At 39.9% G+C, this 21,027-nt stretch overlaps 1 protein-coding gene across 2 annotated transcripts in view; it reads right to left on the reverse strand.

Moving 5' to 3' along the window:
- Positions 1-7,364: 7,364 nt before the first annotated feature.
- Positions 7,365-21,027, reverse strand: part of APOO (apolipoprotein O) — a 63,281-nt gene continuing 49,618 nt past the window's right edge. The window contains exons 8-9 of one of the 2 annotated variants that reach the window (XM_035000883.1): positions 11,343-11,408; positions 7,365-7,624 (exon numbers count right to left, since the gene is read on the reverse strand). In XM_035000883.1, coding sequence (XP_034856774.1) covers positions 11,373-11,408 — 36 coding nt within the window. In that variant the 3' untranslated portion in view covers positions 7,365-7,624; positions 11,343-11,372. The remainder of the gene's footprint in view (positions 7,625-11,342; positions 11,409-21,027) is intronic. The other variant, XM_035000891.1, reaches the window with a different exon arrangement.

The raw sequence follows: 21,027 nt of genomic DNA on the forward strand, positions 1-21,027 counted from the left end.
TGCCAGACTTGCTGGGGACAGAAGGTGTTCCAAAAGGAAAACAATAATCACATAAAGAGAGCATAGGTTAGGTCCCAACAGACTAAAAGTAAAAACATCCATCCAAAACCAATGTCCTGTTGTACAAGACTTGTTTCCTCTGATTACTCTTCTTCCTGCTCTAAAAAAGCTAGGGTACACGAAAAATGTAAAACCACTCCTTAGGTACATTATGTTCACGTTTTAGACAAATATCCTTGGGTGCTTTTTTGCATAAGACCAATACACAGAATTACTATCTATCAGCTAGTTGATCTGCACGTTATGATGATGCTGCCTGTGATTACTGTTTTGTGTACTTGCTTTGTCTTCGCATCTGAATGTAACCTTATTTCTCCTCCCTGTACAACATAAGAGAATATCTAGACCACGCACTCAAGGGGTGCTTCATCAATCCGAGGGGGAAAAGTTACAGAGATCGAAGGCCTTTAGAGAGTACTGAGCTCAACCTCCTCTATGTTTAGATTCGGAAGTCAGAAACAGAGGGACACACACTCTCAGAATGGTGGCCATCAAACAAATCCAGTGCTTATGGGTAGCCTCAAGGGCTCAAATAAAACCAAATCATAATGCAGTTTTGAACTTTAAAGAACACACTCAGCACACATTTTGCCACGTATAAGTCAGCGCATGAGGTCAGCACCGTGGAACCACTAAGGAAAAAGATACTTGGCGTGGTCTCAGGGATAGTCTACTAGAGATCAGGAGCGAACTCACGAGGGTAGAGCACACATGAGGACATAGAAAATCTACAAAGGGATCCGCGCGTTCAGAGAGAGAAGGTTTTCACATCTGGAAATGTAGTTCTTTAGAAATGTTAAGAGTGATGGTGAATTCAAAAGGAGTACAAACAAGTTAAAAAGGTTTTGTAAAGGGGCAAGCTTTTCCTAAATCTCACAGCCTGCCTAGAAATGAGGAATAAGAACAGAAGGCGACCCAAGCGGAAACAACAATTGCACAAAGAAATCTATTAGTAGTAGGTTAAGCATCTTTAGATCAGTGGGGCCCATAAAGAGCGAGGAACACAAAGTGAGGAGCAGAAAACAATGTCGTTTGCCTGACAGGACCGAGAGGAGATGCAGAAAGGAGGACATATCCTCCTCACCAGCCTCACCAGCAGGAGGCAAGTGGGGAACGCGAAGCAGGGAAGGCCGTGGGAGCACTATGGCCACGACCACGTCTAAAGAGCCTCGGTGAGTCTAACACTACATGAAGCAGTCTGTTTTTCTTCATGGAAGCAACATGACTTTGGATCCCGGGGGCCATGCCCCCAGACGAATCACAGCTTCCCTCTTGAGTAATGCATTCCTGGAGAAGGAGTCAGAAACGAAATCAGAGAGATACGACCGACAAAATGCCGTAGATAAAAGTCACACCACAACTTTCTAAAACTTGGAAAAATGGAGAGAAATGTATCATACTGCATTCAGGACAGGAAGGGCCCCGTTGAACACAGGGAACCAAAGTTTACAAAGTAAATAGGAGACTTTTAATGTTAACTTCCTTGCTTTTCTTAGAATTCTTTTAAATGTTTTTGCTACTTTTATTTGTGTCAATGTTATAGGGGTGCAGGGTTTCAAGAGTCAAACAGTTCCACTAAGTGTGTTGCAAACACCAGGGGTCCACTGTCTCCCTCTCCCCATCCTTCCCTTGCGTGCTAATGACAACTTAAAAATCCCTCTCTTCTTAAGGAAAAACAAAATTCCCTCTCTTACGGTCTTCCTGGGGTCTCAGGACAAAGTCATATGTGCATTCAGACACTCTTTAGCTGAGGGCCATTTTCTCCCAGTTTAGAAGATATGGAAGATAAACCACGGATGCCTGAGTGGCTCAGTCAGTTAAGCATCTGCCTTCGGCTCAGATCATGATCCCAGGCTCCTGGGATCAAGCCTCAGGTCACACTTCCTGCTCAGTGGGGAGCTTGCTTCTCCCTCTCCCTCTGCCTCTCCCCCAGCTTGTGCTCTCTCTCAAATAAATAAAATCCTAAAAAAAAAAAAAAAAGATAAATCAGATAGCTGATGTTTAAACGCTAGTATTTTCCCTGTAGTGAACAAAGCATTTAAAATCATGCCTCCAGCCACACTCAAATTTGGAGTCACTAACAAAATCTGAGTATTGCGTCATCTAAGCACTGGAAGGACTTGTTATAACTTCACTTTTGAGTGTGGGGAGCAGTGTCTGAATCCTGTAGTTTTCTCCATCTTTGCCTTTACTTTTGTGTCCACCAGATGGGCCAACGCTGAGTGGAGCGTCCCAAGGTGTACCTGAGAAGAGAGACTTTATGGACTGACGACTCTTGCAGCTACTGAGTCTGAAGACTATTTCACAGGTTGGGGGAGGACAGGGAGAAGAGCCACTTCCTACGCTATTCTTCTGCCTCCCAGAGTCACAGCTGAAATGCAACAACAAAGCTTTAGAATTGATTAAGAAGACAAAGGCCCTTAAATGTGAAATACAGGTCACTCACTGAGCTTTGCTAAGTGAACAAAATGTGAAACAGTGAAACACTGGCTTATGAAAACAAACTTTTGTTCTGTCCAGAAATTTCTTTGGCTATCATTTCCTAAGTATAAATAAGCCTGAACTTTGGTCATGTCTAGAGTCTGACCTAATTGTACCTTTAGAACTATGTGCTAGCTAACTGCGGACCTGAAATGTGAACCTATCAAAAGGGAAACAAAACATCAGACAGGGAGGTGTACAGGGTGAAAACCAAAACCGCAAGCAACTTTCTTTCAGCTGGTGGTGAATGAAACCATTTCTTTTATCATTTTTTTCCTGTCATGATAGGTATACTCTTTAATTTCCATCTCCCCTTTCACTCATTCCCCCACCCTCCCCTCTGGTAACCATCAGTTTGTTCTCTATAGTCAAGACCGTTCCCTGGTTTGTCTTTTTTCTTTGTTTCTTAAATTCCACATATGAGTGAGATCCTATGGTATTTGTCTTTCTCTGAATGACTTATTTTGCTTAGCGTAATACTCTCTAGCTCCATCCATGTCGTTGCAAATGGCAAGATTTCATTCTTTTTTTATGGCTGAATAATATTCCATTTTATTAAGACTCCATCAATTGATGGGACACTTCTGCTGCTTCCATAGTTGGGCTATTGTAAATAATGCTGCTCTAAACATAGGGGTGCATGTATACCACTGAATTAGTGTTTTTGCATTTTTGAGGTAAATACCCAGGAGTGTAATTACTGGATCATGGGTAGTTCTATTTTAATTTTTTTGAGGAACCTCCATACTGTTTTCCACAGGGGCTGCACCAGTTTGCATTGGTGCATGAGGTTTTCTTTTTCTCCACATCCTTGCCAACACTTGTTTCTTGTGTTTTTGATTTTAGCCATTCTGACAGGTGTGACCTGAAATCTCACTGTGGTTTTGATTTGCATTCCCCTGATAACGAGTGATGATGAACTTCTCTTTATGTGTCTATTGGCCATGTGGATGCCTTCTTTGGAAAAATGTATGTTCGTGTCTTCCGTCCATTTTTTGATTGGATTATTTGTTTTTGGGGTGTTGAGCTATATCAGTTCTTTATATATTTTGGACACTAACCCTTTACCAAATATGTCATTTGCAAATATCTCCTCCCATTCTGTAGATTGCCTTTTAGTTTTGTTGATTGTTTCCTTCGCTGTGCAGAAGCTTTTTATTTTGATGGAGTGCCAGTAGTTTATTTCTGCTTTTATTTCCCTTGCCTTATGAGACATATCTAGAAAAATGTTGCTCTAGCCCATGTATGAGAAACTACTGCCTGCGCTCTCCTGAAGGATTTTTATGGGTTCAGGTCTCACATTTAGGTCTTCAATCCATTTTGTTTATTTTTGTGTGTGGTGAAGGAACGTGGTGGTCCAGTTTTCCCAGCACCATTTGAAGAGACTTTTTCCCACTGTATATTCATTCCTCCTTTGTTGAAGATTAATTGATCATATAATTGTGGGTTTATTTCTGGGTTTTCTGTTCTATTCCATTTATCTATGTGTCTATTTTTATGCCAGTACCATACTGTTTTAATGACTACCCCTGTGTAACATAACTTGAAACCTGGAGTTGTAATACCTCCACAGTTTTTTTCCAAGACTGCTTTGGCTATCTGAGGTCTTTTGTGGTTCCATACAACTTTTAGGATTGTTTGTTCTAGTTCTGTGAAAAATGGCTGTTGGTATTTTGATAGGGACTGAATTAAATGTGTGGACTGCTTTGGGTAGTACAGACAACCCAATTCTTCTAACCCATGAGCATGGAATGTCTTTCCATTTCTTTATGTCATCTTGGATTTCTTCATCAGTGTTTTATAGTTTTCACCTGTTTGATTAGTTTATTCCTAGATATTTTATTGGTTTTGGTGCAACTATAAATGGGATTTTCTTCATTTTACCTTCTTCTGCTTCATTTTTAGGGTACAGGAAGGTCTCAGGTTTCTGTACATTGATTCTGTATCCTGAGACTTAACTGAATTCATTTATCCTGGAGTTTTTTTGTGGAGTCTTAAAGGTTTTCTATATATAGTATCATGTCGTCTGCAAAGAGAGTTTTACTTCTTCCTTACCAGTTTAGATTCCTTTTATTTCAAATATTTACCTTTAATTAAAATTAAGCCTTGGATGAGAAATTTAGTCCCACAAATATATTGCTGGTCCCTCTGACAGAAGTTTTTGCATTAGATTGGGTGGGTGCATTAAATTAAAAAGTGAAAACGTTGACACTCATGGTACACCATTCAGCTTATATAATAAACATGAATACTGCTGGTCACAATGAAAAGTGTTTCTCTACATATCAAACCTTTCCCAGAAAATGAGTGCAAAGTGCGTTCATTAATATAGAACAATGAGGAGAACATAATCTCGGTCTCTTTTTCACTGAATTCAAGGATTCTGAACTTTAAACGAATAAAAATCAGTAATACTCACTACAGGGCCCAATTTTTTTTTTAAAGATTTTATTTATTTATTTGACAGAGAGAGACACAGTGAGAGAGGGAACACAAGCAGGAGGAGTGGGAGAGGGAGAAGCAGGCTCTCCGCTGATCAGGGAGCCCGATGCGGGGCTCGATCCCAGGACCCTGGGATCATGACCTGAGCCGAAGGCAGACGCTTAACGACTGAGCCACCCCAGGCGCCCCTACATGGCCTAATTTTAACTGTCATTGGCTGGCTATTTAACCACAAACAAGTCACATTATTTCATCTGTATATGGGAATAGAAGCATTTTACCTTATTTTGAATCTCCTTTAGGCCACTTGAATCTAATGTCATTGATCCATTGGGGAAGTACTTTGCAGTACAGGGGCCACCTGTCAGCTGGGATCCAGCAGTACATTTACCATAAAAGCTGCTAACCCAGTGGCCCAGGTACCTGCTACTGTACCGCCAAGGTGGGTGGTCCCTCAGCTCACCTTAGTTCTTCTATCTACTACTATTGTTTTGATTTTGTCCCAAGCGGCAACACAGGTGATAAGATTGATGAAGGCATTCTTTAGCATCTCTGGTCCCTTTTTCCCCATTGAAACAATTGCTTTACAATCTTGATTTGTGATAAAGCAATCTTTCTTAGGACTCCAACTACCACATTATCACAGAACAGACCACACCACATTTGTCTCTTCAGAGCACCTTAAATCACTCTGTATGGTAGAGAACATTCCCTCCAAAGTCTCTAGAGTTATTCAAATAGAACAGTGCTGATTAACTTACAGATAATCTGAATTGAGAGTCTCAGTTTTATCGTAAGGGGAACTGGTCATCAAAACACAGAATAAAAAGTATAAACCTAAGTAGAAAGTATTACCTCAGGACAGAGAAAAACAGAGTACAAACATACTGAGGTCAGGAATAGCCAAGAAAGGAAAGATATAAACTAGCACTGTGAAAAGTATAAAGAGCTGGAGAAATGCAAGACCTTACAATATGCAAATGTTTTATTCCCTACAGTTCAGCGTTCATGGAAGGCAAGCAAAAAGTGATAAACGTAAAAGGCAGGCAGCACTGGATACAAATCACCACAGAAGAAAAGGATCATAGTATAAAGAGCGACTGAGTTAGCCTGGTTGGAAAGTGATGACCTTGCTGTCCTAGATACAGGCCACATACTAGTCCAAGCCGGCTCTGTGACCCCTACCCCACCAACCCCCTTGGAGAATTTAAGAGGTTTTAAGGCAATGTTTCAATACCAACGAAACGGTTAAAAATGGGAAGTAATATCTTACAGTTAGGAGGCACTCAAATACCTTTTGATTAATGACCTCAAGAGCCATTTCTTCATCTTCTCTAGATCAAGCAATCTCAGGAACAAGGAAACTTGTGGAGTTTCTACTTTCTGGGGGTGATAAAGGAAGCGAAGCCAATGGGAAAAGCCTGAAATAATAATAATGTATTTATGAGATATTAAATTTAGGGCACAGCTTTAATGTATTTGGATGACTGGTACAGTAACACAAAAGTATTTCCGCAAAAAAGGAAATAGACTTCTGGGTCACTACGGGGATTATTCTAGGGACAAATTTGCTTCAGCTCATTAGACCGGTGCTAATGCTGGCAACATTCTCGGCCATTTTGGCTCTATCAAATGTACTGAACGTTAACATGAGCACGTTCCATTTGTGCTGTGCTATCTTCCCAAATGCCATCAGATGTGGAAGGTCAACAATCCGGAATTAAATCGACACTACAAGAATACAAAGACAACTTTTAATTTCCAATCTGACTGCAGTTTGGAAATTCTCAATTCCCTTTCACACGCTGTTCCCCTGCCATCCTCCCTCGCTGGCTGATGTCAAAAGGGGCTCCTGCTGTTCCCATCAGCACTGCAAATACAAAGTTCAATAAGCTGTGCATTCAGGGGCCACAAAAGTGAATACAAGGCTGACACACACAGAACCAACACACACGACCACATACCATTCCTCCACCAGCCGAGGACAGACTGCTTCATTATGCATCTTCCACTGGCCTTCAAGGAGGGGAAGATCTGTGGAAGCTGGGAGGCAAGGGAACACAACAAGGGGTCACAGTTACTGTTTTCTTCTGTATGTCTTCTAATCACTGTCAGGCCAGCTACTACTTACAAGGTACGTTCTCAGGCTGGCCGGTGAAGCCTCGTCTCTCAGCTCTAGAGCCACCCTGCTTGACTCAACTCTTGTGGGGCTTGCACTGTGCAGACTGCCAGCTGTTACTGCTGAGGGGGGTTACCGGTTTCAACACACACACACGTACACTCAGAGAGACATACCACACATACAACCACGCACACCGCACACATGGGCACCAGGTACGCTTAAACTGTCACTCAGTAATATTAAAAAAAAGCAGAACAACTTTTTTTTTAATTTGGAATTTTAATTATGTACATAAATAGCAACTTGAGAACGAGGAGTTCTAAGGCTAGACATTATCTCTAGGTGAAAGGATTTCCAATTAGTCCACTTGCAGTATGGCATCACCCAAGATAACAAAGAAGCCTAGTATAGTTTGTCCTGAAGAAGAAAGCCAATTTACTATATTCAGTACTGACTTCTCTGCCATTTCTCTGCAGAAATACTGGTTTACTGCATGGAGTTTCCAATGTTTACCTATAACTAAAAGAAAAAGAAAACCATAAGCAAACTGCCAGGGAGAAAAAGAGAAACTCTAAAACTTTGCTTTTTGAAAATTCATTAAGGTTAAACTGAGAAACCCTATCAAATATTTACATTACTATTATGACCATAAGGATCATCATGCACCAGAAAAAAACTGTAATTATTTCTGTTTTACAGACACTTAAACCACAAAGCAGAAAGGTTTTGTGTTTCATTCATTTTGTGTTACATTCAGATTCTCAACTGGCTGTGTACCTGAGCATAATTAAACGGATGGATGGATGGATGAATAAATAAAAAATGCTTAAACAGCATAGCACACACCACATCTCTCCCCTTCTGAAAAACCAAACAACTACATTTCTGTCCATCTGCTGAAGGAGAGCATGATTATATCACCGTCAGGTCTGACGTATACCTTCCCTCATACCACCCCACTATTCTTCTCTGGAATGGAACACACATCATCCAAAGACACACCAAAGACAAATGGATTCTTCTCCAGATTACTTTCTTCCCAATATGTAATGAATCTACTTAGCAATTAGAGGTTCATAAGTATTTTAGAGATATACTTTTAGATACAAATATATCTTTTAATATAAAACCAAACTTCTTAAGTTAAAGATGTAAACCTCTAGCTTACTTTTTCCATTTCAGTTTATTAATCTGCTTTGGACTTCTCTAAGAATTCAATACATTTACTACATTGTTAAAACTGCAAACTGGAAACAACCTATTTTGATAAGGATTCAATAGGCCACAGTAGTCCGTCCATACTAGTAAATTATTAAGCAGCTAAGAGGAGGAATGAGACAGATCTCTAAGTACTAAGAGAAAAAGATGCACATAATATATTAAGCGAAAAAAGGCAAGTTATTTCATTCGTTCAACACAGCTAAACACAGCACTATGAAGTATTCTTACCGAAACTGAACCTCAATATGATGGAGCCTTCAGATCTAACTATCATTTTATGGGAAATGGAGAGAAGAGAGGAACCAAGAGATCAATAGAATGACACTAAATGGATGTACTCAGCCACAGCCAGAATGTGGTATCTTCTAAAGGATAAAATAGGCCTGTTTTTCAAAACATGAATGGCAAGGGAAAAATGAAGGAGAAGGAACTATGACAGTTTAAAAGGGACTTCAGGGACCTATCAGTCAAATGTAATGGGCAGATCCTGTTTGGATCCTGATTCAAATAAACCAAATGCAAAAAGACAATCAGGGAAATCTGCATACTACCTAAATATGAAATGATATTAAACAATTAGTGTTAATTTCTTTAGGTGTAATAATAAAATTGAGATATGTTCCCTCATGGAGGTTTCAGTGTACTTGCAAAACAATTCAAGGAGTATGAGCTCATTCTGTCAAAAAACCAAAAGAAGGTATGGATGTGCACACATTCACACACAGAGAAAAATGTCTGGAATGGTAATGTCAAACTACTAACAGAAATTAACCATGGAAAAGGAATAGAGAACCAGATAAACTAAAAATACTTATCTAAAAAAATTTCTTTTTAAAAAGATTTTATTATTTGAGAAAGAGAGAGCACGAGTGGTGGGAGGGGCAGAGGGAGAGGGAGAAGCAGACTCCTCGCTGAGCAGGGAGCCCGATGCGGGGCCTGATTGGATCCCAGGACCCTGAGATCACAACCTGAGCCAAAGTCAGCTGCTTAACCAACTGAGCTACCCAGGCACCATAAAAAAATTCCTTTACAACAAATATGTATCACTTTTATAATTGAAAACTCCATCTCCAATAGAGAAGTAAAAAAGTAAAGAATGAAATCAAGGTTGTATATACAGTAAGCTGAACTCTGGCCCAGAGTATTTTGGAAAGATGAAATAGATATTTATGTAGTTTCCCTGTATTCCAAGTCTCATTGTCCCTGCAGAGAAACATAATATATTCAACGTCAAGTTTCTGGAGGACATATGTGGTTTCCTGGCTGCTCACGTTCTAGTCTCTCTTCCAATAGCAGATCCATCCAGTACACATCTGGCCTGGCTCTCCAGAGATGCTGATTCTGGAGTGGGGCTTAGGCCTCTGTCTTTTAACAAGCTCCTGTGGTAATTTGTTTGTATAATAAAATTTGAGAAGTACAACTGGGGGTTACCATATGAAGGGCTGAGATGTGAAAGAGGATCTGGGTTTGTTTTCTGTGACCCCTAAGGCAGGATCAGAACCATTGCATAGGAGTTACAAAAAGACTTATTTTTGCCTAGTATAAGAAACAGCTTCCAGGGGCGCCTGGGTGGCTCAGTTGGTTAAGTGACTGCCTTCGGCTCAGGTCATGATCCTGGAGTCCAGGGATCGAGTCCCGCGTCAGGCTCCCTGCTTGGCAGGGAGTCTGCTTCTCCCTCTGACCCTCCCCCTCTCATGCTCTTCTCTCTCTCTCTCTCTCATTCTCGCTCTCAAATAAATAAATAAAATCTTAAAAAAAAAAAAAAGAAACAGCTTCCTAAAAATCAGAACCATCCAAAGATGGCTGCCCTGTGGGGTAAGGTGCCTATCAGTGAGGATGAAAAGTGAGAACACACAGAGGTACAGGGTATTTATGCTTGAGGCTGGCTGGGGGGGCAGAGGACCCCTCTCAAATTCTAAGACTATATGACTCTCTGCATCTCTAAAAATACGGAGACAGCTAGACAAAGAAAAACCTCACACTGAGGGCTTTCATGGATTGTAAATAGCAGTCATGATTTACAATAAGTGTAGCAGTGATTTAAAAAAAAAGACTATAAAAGAAAATTCATATTCACTGCAGAATATTTTAAAATATAGAAAGTTATATAGAAGAAAAACTATAAAAAACATCCATAATTAAGATACATACTTAAATTTTTTGTTGTATTTCCTGGTCTTTATCCTCTCTAAAAATGTACCATACTACCTTTATTTTTCATTTAACAAGCTTCCATGCAATTAAATATTACTGAAACATATATAACATTCCTCTTCATGGATATACCAGAATTAAGCCACTTTTTGTAGCTAAATATTTGTTTCCAAACTCATTATAATCTTATCAGGAAATCACAAGTGCTGTTATATAATTTTTCATATATACACAAACAAACATTAATATAACTACTGTTTTATACTTAGCTGGTATTCATGAGTAAATACTGAACAAATGAATGAAGATAGTGAATTGAGTATATGAGCAGAAGAAATCACACTGATTTTCGGACTTCATCTGGTATCCTAAATTTCTCTAGCCTCAGGTTATTCAATCTTTAAAGAAAGAATAATTACACCTATGAATTCCCTATGGCACTTATAATAATATTTCTATATAATCTTGAGCTTCTCTACAACCATCACTCATTCAACAAATGTTTATTTAATGACTATCAGATGAATACAAGGGTGCCTACTATAGTAAAGTCTTATTTGAAAAAAACACAAACCTAAGAAATAATGGCACTTTTCAACTGTTTGAAATAGCTTTGTAGACAAATCACAACTGCCAAGTTCTAGCTTGTCTAAAAAACCCACGTACTTCTCAGGAATGAACACAATTAAACAAGTGAAGGCACTTAAGTCCACAAATTAAAGATGGAATGAAACATCATACCGGTCCTTATGTATCTACATGAAGCTGAAACTGCTATAATTAATTAAGTTAATTAAGGACAAGTCATTTCAGCTGGTGCTAACAAGGCTAAAAATGACTACAGAATTCTCTTGTTCTTTACCTGATTAAAATGGGCAGAGCATGGAGCATTCTATTTATTTCCAGGTGAATTCTTCACATTTCCTGGCTTATAAAACAAAAATTAAGAATATTAATACAGTTTAAAAAGAAATAGTGAAACTTCTAAAGAAAGACTGGAATGTCTCAGCGTGCCCATCTTCAGTATTTGGCTGAATACAACATTAAATATTCTTATAATGCAACCTGACCCATTTCTTAGTTAACTGAAGGAATTACGAGGGCTCCCTGAGGGCCCTGCTGTAGACGGTGACTTAGGCACAGAGGAGAGCAGGAACTAAAGCCCCATTAATCCTCACCACAGAGATTCAGCCAAACAGCTGATTCTATAAAAAATCCAAGAGTGAAAAGATTTCTTTACTACTTTATGCTGCTGCCATTGCTAAAGAATTAAAAAAAAAATAAAAATAAAGAATAAAGCTGTTCTTCTCTGTGTATCATCCACCATAGGGGCTAAATCACAAAACATGTTTACTGTGAAAGAGGTTATAATTGGACCACACCCATTCTGCCTGGCCACCATCTGGGAATGTATAATTAGGTCATTTCATCTACCAGAAGTGATATAGGAAAGTTTCTAGTAGGAAAAGTTCATGAGCTAAATGTTTAAGGCTTTACTTTCCTTCCTGTATATTTTCAGTACTGTAATTCTGAAAACATGTTAATAAGAATTGATGTCCATCAAGGGGGTGAACTCTCATGAGATGGCAACCTGAAAACAGTAGGCTGTAGGTGAGTGGGCAATGGGGCTGGGATTCTGTGGTCTAGACTTGGTGCAGGTTCCCCTGGTGGCCTTCTCCAAGAGTTATCCATGGGTGATGGAGGGGGGAAAGTGAGAAAGCAGGAACATATACTAACCCTGTAATTTCAGAGCATGGTTTCTAGGCAACTCCAGGCTTACTGGAGTGGCTGAAAACTGGTCTGTAAGCATGGTGATCATACATCCCAGCATGCCCAAGTTATACTGGTTTATACCCACTGTCCCAGCATAATTAACAGCACCTCCTTTCACTCTCAAGCATATCCTGACTTGGATGATAAATTATATGGTTACCCTATCTCCAGACCACATCCACTTGATGATGAAGTTCTGGGGCACAAGGCCCTGTGTATTGCTTGGTGGATCATCATATAACACCCATGTCTACTTGTTGCTCTGAACCGAGCCCTACAGGACTCAGTACCGTGTGCCTTACTGTATTCCTTGAGAGCCACAATCACACACACACAGACACACAGACACACACACACACCCAGGCCTTCTTGCTGTTGCTTTTCCAACCTGCCAAGCTCTTTCCTAGGATGAGAACTTGCAAAATGTATCCCTTGACCTAAGACTGGTCAATCCCACTTTCTGCCTGACTAAATGCTACTCATCCTCTAGATCAAGGCTTTCCCGTCACGTGTCCTTTGATTTAGATGAGAACCTTCTGTTCACATTCACAGCACCCGTGTGCTTCCTGATTTGTAGAATTCTTCCACTCATTTACTAATATGTGAGCTGAATCATTTACTAATACATAAGCTTCGTGAGGGCACAATATCCCTAGGGACCTCCTAGCACATGGTATTTAAACATTTGTTGAATAAACAATGAAATGTTTATTCAGAACCTAGAGATCTGATGAGGGTAAAAAAAAAGTTTGGGTATGTAATTAATGAAGAACAAAAGAGATTTAAAAAAAAGAGACTTCATTTATGAAGGTAAGTGAGATAACCATGTCTGACAATTGGGTCTATCATAAAAACCATATAGTTCTCTACCTAGTTAAATATATTTTAGGTGTGAATTACCTTAATGTAATGCTTGCCAAGTACTTCTAGTGATATTCCTATATATTTTACTATCTATACTCACCAGCATCTCAATCTCAAAAATATAAGATGCTAAATTCATAAGCTTTTTTATCTTTTGGACATTCAGAAAATGAGCACATAAAATATTCTTCTGGTTGAGGAAAACAACTCTGTTGCTAGGAAATTTTTCTTGTTTGTTTACGTATCACTTATAGTATAACAAAACATGACAGTCAAATACCTCACTAAAGAAATATTGAGCCCATCCACCCTATTATAAATCAGGTTTCTCTTGGCAGAAACTGCCATGATCTCAGAAAAAAAACAACATTTTCTGACTTCAAAAGACTGTGATTTAGTACAAGCCAGAAATTAACTTTTTTTTGCATTTTCAGACAGTTGTATTTGAAATATTTTATAACTGATTCTCCTTATAATTTAATTTTGATACCTATCAGGTTTCATTGTTTTTTTTTTAAGATTTATTTATTTAGGGGTGTCTGGGTGGGGTGCCCGCTCTCAGATTTATTTTATTTTAGAGAGAGAGTGTGTGTGAGCAGGGGGAGGGGCAGAGAGAGAGGGGGGGGAAGAGAATCTCAAGCAGACTCCCTGCTGAGCATGGATCCCGACACAGGGCTCGATCCCAGGACCCTGAGATCATGACCTGAGCCAAAATCAAGAGTCAGGAGCTCAACCAACTGAATCACCCAGGCGCCCTGGTTTCATTGTTTTTTAAAGTAATTAATACATTTTATTTAACCCAACATATCTAAAATAATATTATTTCAACATACGATCAGTATAACAATAATGACAGTTTACCTTCTTTTTATTTGTACCATGTCTTCTAAGTTTGCGTGAATTTACACTTACAGCACACACCTCAATTCAGACTAGCTATATTACAAGTACCCAATAGCTGGCTGCCATATTGGACTGTATAGGGTTAGAGGAATAAGCTAAATAGCACTCTGATGGTTAGTTTTATGTGTCAACTTGGCTAGGCTATAGAAGAAAATTTATTTTCTTACCACAGCCATGAACATGAATGATAATTTCTATTAGCAAAATAAAAACACTTGTCTCAGTTCAAACATTTACTTCCAATTAGTACGCACTACCATGTAAAGAGGGATTTCCAGACAAACCTCTGAGGTATACTAGCCCACTGAAATGTCTGAGCCCCTCCCCAGTTGATTATTTTGATCAGTTACTTAACTTCCCCAAATGCAGTTTCCTCGTTTGTAAAATGGGAATAATAGAACCTGCCGCAGACTCCGTGAACAAAGAGTTTAGCACCCAAGGCCAAGCTCACAGCAAGCACTCAATAAACATTATTAATCCTAGGTAGAAGATCATGTACCTTTTTGATGGAGAAATAAAAGGTAAGGATAAATGACCTGTTAAAGACCCCAATGACATCCCAGTTCACTGGATATGGTAAGCAGAATCAGGCCTCCCCCAAAAATGTCTGCATCCTAATGCTGGAAACTGTGACTATGTTACTTTACATGGCAAAGGTGAATTTCCGCAGCATGGAGGGAGGTTCAGGCTGTTAATCAGCTGACTTTCCAATAGGGAGATTATTTTGTATTATTATATGGGTTCCGATAGTCAAAGAGGGAGACTAAAGATAGGGTCAGAGAAATGGGACATGAAAAGGACTCAACTTGCAGTGGCTGGCTTTGAAGATGGAGGAAGAGGGCCATGAGCCAAGGAAAGCTGCAGCCTCTAGAAGCTAGGAACAACCCTCAGCTGGCAGCCAGCAAAACAGACCTTGACCCTACAACCACAAGGAACTGAAATGAATTCTGTCAACAACCTGAATGAGGGGGGAAACGGATTCTCCCCTGGAGCCGCCAGAAAGGAGTGCAGCCCTGCTGACACCTTGATTTAGCACCAGACTTCTGACCTACAGGGTCTAAGATAATATAAATTTGTAGTACTTTCAGCCAGTAAATTTGTGGTCATTTGTTATGGCAGGATAGGAAACTAAAACACTGGTGGGAGGACTCTTGACTAATGGATATAAGCCCTACTATTCCATTTCCCATCAGGAGAGGTTATCTTCTCAAGCAGAAGCAAAAGTATGCAGTGTCACATGACATCTGTCATGGCTGTCACGTGCTAGAGTCTGGCCATTTTATGTTTCTTACATGGATAAACTCATTTCGTCCTCAAAGCAGCCCCATGAGGTCCTACTCTCATTGCCCAGAGTGCGGGAGCAATTTCCCCAGGTTTCAAGGCTTGTAAGAGGTGGAGGTGGAGGCAGGGTGGGGCGGAGCGGGGCAGAGCCTGGAGCACCTACCCCAGAGTCCACTCTCCTGGCCACCAGGCTATGCTGCATTCTGCTTAGTCCACCTTTTCTTTTTCTTTTTTTTAAGATTTTATTTATTTATTTGAGGGCGCCTGGGTGGCTCAGTTGGTTGGGCGACTGCCTTCAGCTCAGGTCATGACCCTGGAGTCCCGGGATCGAGTCCCACATCGGGCTCCCTGCTCAGCGGGGGGTCTGCTTCCCCTTCTGCTCTCTTCCCTCTCATGCTCTCTGTCTCTCATTCTCTCTCTCTCAAATAAATAAATAAAATCTTTTAAAAAAAAAAAAAGATTTTATTTATTTATTTGACAGAGAGAGAGACAGCGAGAGAGGGAACACAAGCAGGGGGAGTGGGAAAGGGAGAAGCAGGCTTCCTGGCGAGCAGGGAGCCTGATGCAGGGCTTGATCCCAGGACCTTGAGATCATGACCTGAGCCGGAGGCAGTCGCTTAACCAACTGAGCCACCCAGGCGCCCCTGGTCCACCTTTTCTGATACAAAAGCTTTATGCCTTTCAAAAAAGGAGATGCTCCCCATGCCCAGAATTTTTAACTTTTTGTTACGCAATGATGTTAAAAAAAAAAGAAAAAAGAAAAATCATTGCCTAGTACCTTTAGTTTTTAAACAGCTGACATTAGAAAAGGCACCAATTCAGAACAAATTTAGCTTTATGAAAAACCCACCACACCATCCTTATTTTTATTTTATTGTGTTAAGAACACTTAACATGAGACTGACTCTCCAGACAAATTTTTAAATGTACAATACAGTACTGTTGACTTATAGGCACAATGCTGTACAGGAGATCTCTAGAACATATTCATATTGCGTGACTGAGACTTTACACCCCTTGAACAGTAACCCCCCAATCCCCTTCCCCTTCCCCACCCCCAGCCCCTGGCAACCACCATTCTACTCTCTGCTTCCCTGATTTTGACTATTTCGGATACTTCATGTAAGTTGAATCATGCAGTATTTCTCTGTCTGTGACAGAAATATCAGAAAGGACCATTGTGAAACCATGTAACTTACTGAGAGCTAAACTTGAGAGTGTTTAGTAAGCTGAGGCATTTGGAATGGAGGAAGAGAAAGCAGGGCATATTTACTCAGGGTGGTGCCTGCCGCTTCCCTTTCATTTTCCTGCTGAGCCAGCAAGGCCTGAACACAACTATTAAAAGCCCAGCTTCAGAAGTTCTGCTGGGTTTTCACGTTAGTAACAGGTTTATATTTCTTCACGGATTTTCCTGCCCTTTAAAGAATTATTAAGGCTTTACTTTTTAGTTATTGTTGGCCTTTAGCAGTCATTCTACAATTCTTTTATAGTAACTTGTTACATTTTTTTAAAACCTACTGAAAACTAAACGTGCCATTTACGGAGACACACTGCTGTGTTTGGCTAATTATAGGACAACTCCAAAAGAGCCATCTGTGACCCTGGGGCTCCACGCCCACAACTGGCATCCATCTCGGATACTCAGACGTTGCGCTGATACTTGCAAAAGGGTTTCAGATCAGCAATGGACAATCAGGAAATAGTTCCAGGCTTTTATTAAGCTCCTAGACTCAGAGTGAAAACCATAATGGAAAAAAAAATCAATAAAACCAACTACGATAAGAACTTCTGATCGTCAAAAGACACCCAAACTGAAAAGACAAGCCTCAGACTGGGAGAAGACATTTGCCAACACGTGACCAACAATATTAGCATCTAGGAAAAAAAATAAAGAACCCTTATAAATTATTAAGAAAGGAACACATTACTCATACAAAGAAATGGCCAAAAGACATGAGTTGGCGGTTCAAGAAGAAACCAATAAACATGTGAAAATGCTCAACCTCATTAGTGATCAAGGAAATGTACATTAAAACTACAATGAGAAATTCTGAGACCATTGTGACATGCCAGATAGTGAGGAAACCATCAGACTACTTGGGTCATGTGAAAAGGACTCAAAGCCAACTTCTACTAGCCAAAGTGAGACGATCTGAATTTTAATAAGCAATACGAATCATAAAACGTTCAAATCCAAATATGTATAAATCTATAAATTCATAACTAACTGGTGACCTTCTGAGGATGAGAGGGAACTGATCTATTATTTTGAAAACTGGTACATAAGAGAAAAAATAAAGCATTTATCCTGTCTTTAACTGGGTAACTAAATAGTAGATGAGGGGAAGCGGTTCCTTATTAAAGTATTCCAGCTAATATGTGAAAAATAACATGACAGAGGTAGAATATAACCACTTTCTAACCCCCAGTGAATCAGTGGGTCTAGGCACTGGGTATCAATACCTGCTAACACCAAAAGAGCAAAGTAAAAACCAGACTTAGATGCCTATGTAGACCTACAGCCTTGCCAAAAGGATCAAACACAAACCTCATCAGTCATCTGAATCCAGCTGGCAATCTGCAGGAAATGCAGAGAAGAGAGGAACATGGTCAACTGCATCTGAAGTGTGCCATCAGCAAAGCCAAAACCACTGGAAACTCTCGAGGTTCAATATGCCAGTTTCTTTTAACAGATACATTGTAAGGAAAATAAAAAGATGGAAGGGGAACCTAGAGATTAAAAGTGACTTAAAAAAAAGGGAGGGGAAGACTTAAAAGGCATATAAAGTCAGAAATAATAAGAGGCAAAACTAAAGTGACAGGGATAAAACCGTAAAGAAAAGTAAGAAAGTTATTACTATAAAAGTCAGGGTAGTAGGTAATTTTGGATGGAGGGAGAGAGCTATAATTGGAGTGGGCTACATGGAGGGGGTTCTGGGAAAGGCTGGCAAAGTTCTGGTTTTGGTCCTTAGATGATGATCACAAGGGAGTTTGCCTTATACTAATTCACTAAGCTAAAACAATAAATTAAAAAGTTGTTGAAGGAATGCACATTATTGGGGCAGTTGGGGAAACCTGAATATGGACTGCATATGAGGTAATGTTTACGTAAACAAGGAAATGTTAACTTTCCCCAGTGTGATAGTGGTACCTGGATTGTATTAGTGAATGTCCTCGTTCTTTGGAAATACATGCTGAATTAGGTATGGGTGGAAAGTGCAATGATACCTACAACTAACTCTCACATAGTTCAGAAAAAGAAAATACATGTGTGTGTGAGTGCCCACACATGTGTAAAGTAAGACACAAAGCAAATGTAGCAAAATGTTAACTGGTGAATCGAAGTGAAGGGGAGAGTCATTATATACTATTTCTGCAACTGTTCTGTAGTTTTGAAATTTTTTCAAAATAAAAATTGGAGAATACAACAAAACCACACACAGACACACAAACACACAAACACACACACACACACACCCCATAGTGAAAAACTATTTTAAAGCTACCAGAATGGCAAACTGGAAACAACCACTTTGTAGAACTACTTGGCGTCATCCAGTAAAACTGATGTGCAGACCCTATGAACCAGGAATCCCAGCCTAGGAAAACTCTTAATATATCTGACAGAGGTACAAAAATGCTCACAGCTGTGTGTGCAACAGTATACTGAAAATCACCCAACTAGTCATCAACATGGTTATCTTCCCACAAAGGAATATTCTACAGCAGTGAAAATGAATAAACTATAGCCATACACAGCCCATAAACATGTGTTTTTTTTTCCCCATAAACATGTTAAGGGGACAAAACAAGTTACAAAGTAGTACACATGGTAAGATTCCATCTAGATAAACTCTTTATATTTATATGTATATTTGATATATTTATTTATAAAGACAAAAAACAGGCAAGCGCAACTACAGTGTTTTAGAAGAAGAACAAGGAAATGAAAAACCAAATTCTGGATAGTAGCTCCCTCTGGGGACACAGGGGCAGGAGAGGGAGGGCATGGAGAACTTGGAATGCATTGGTAATTTCCTATCTTTTATTTTTTAATTTTTTCAAAGATTTATTTATTTGACAGACAGAGAGGGAACACAAGCAGGGGGAGTGGGAGAGGGAGAAGCAGGCTTCCCGCAGAGCAGGGAGTCCGATGCGGGGCTCGATCCCAGGACCCTGGGATCATGACCTGAGCTGAAGGCAGACGCTTAATGACTGAGCCACCCAGGCGCCCCAGTAATTTCCTACCTTTTAAAGGTGGGTGGATGATTGGTATATATGTGGTCATTATACTGTTGGATTTTAAACTCTGTCTCTGTGTGTGTCTGTAAACAGAAGTTTTTTTTAAGATTTCTTTTTTTTTTAAAGTTATCTCTATAGACACCCAATGTGGGGCTTAAACTCACAACCCCAAGACCAAGAGTTGTATGCTCCACTGACTAAGCCAGCCAGGTGCCCCCGTAAACAGAGTTTAAAATCCAACAGATATCTTCTATCTGAAAACAAAAACAAAAACAAAAACAAAAAAACAAACCCTAGACCACACTAGGCTGACAATATTCTTAGATACACCCATCATTGCTTCACAATTCTGACAAACAGTTCATTTTAGCTGAAGCAGATAAACTTCTCTGACCTGACCAAAGGCAATGACAGAACTGAAAGACCACCTCGTCCGAACTACTGGTCGAAGACTCAGTGCAAACATTTAGTATCAATTCCTAAAAGGGAAAAGGGATGTGGCAGAGCAGAAAAATGCCACAGACTTATTTACGGTCTTTGAGAGTAATACAACTCCATAGCAAATAATATAATTGAGAACTGAGCCATCATTCATACCACTGAAAATTTCAAGGCCCCGTTTTATTTTTACTTATTTATTTTTTAAATTTTATTTTATGATGTTATGTTAGTCACCATAGAATACATCATTAGTTTTTGATGTAGTGATCCACGCTTCATTGTTTTCGTGTAACACCCAGTGCTCCATGTAGTACGTGCCCTCCTTAATACCCATCACCGGGCTAACCCATCCCCCCCACCTCTAAAACCCTCAGTTTGTTTCTCAGAGTCTGTAGTCTCTCATGGTTTGTCTCCCCCTCGGATTCCGCCCCCCCCTTCATTTTTCCCTTCCTTCTCCTAATGTCCTCCATGCTATTCCTTATTTTCCACAAATAAACGAAACCCTATGATAATTGACTTTCTCTGCTTGACTTATTTTACTAATCTCCTCCAGTCCCATCCATGTTGATGTAAAAGTTGGGTATTCACCCTTTCTGATGGCTGAGTAATATTCCATTGTGTATATGGACCACATCTTCTTTATCCATTCGTCGGTTGAAGGGCATCTCGGCTCTTTCCACAGTTTGGCTATTGCAGACATTGCTCTTAGGAACATTGGGGTGCATATGGCCCTTCTTTTCACTACATCTGTGTCTTTGGGGTAAATACTCAGGGCCCCGTTTTAAACACGATGTCCACAAATTCCTTTTGACTGTTTAGAACCACAGGCATGTACCTTCGTTAGATCACTACAGTGATAACTATGGACAACCATGAATTAGATTGCATCTAATTGAGACTGCTAATTTCAAGCCTGACTTGAAAACCGATTTCCAAATAAGCTAAGAAACAAACAAAAATCTCAATCAAGTGTCCCCCAGGTCCCTTCAAAGACACAGTTCCTGGGCCCCAAAGGATTCCTGTTCCAGGGTAACCTGTATCTT

This window comes from Mirounga leonina, unplaced genomic scaffold (genome assembly GCF_011800145.1).
Source record: "Mirounga leonina isolate KUSES-001 unplaced genomic scaffold, KU_Mleo_1.0 Mir_101595, whole genome shotgun sequence".
Taxonomy (NCBI): Eukaryota; Metazoa; Chordata; class Mammalia; order Carnivora; family Phocidae; genus Mirounga; species Mirounga leonina.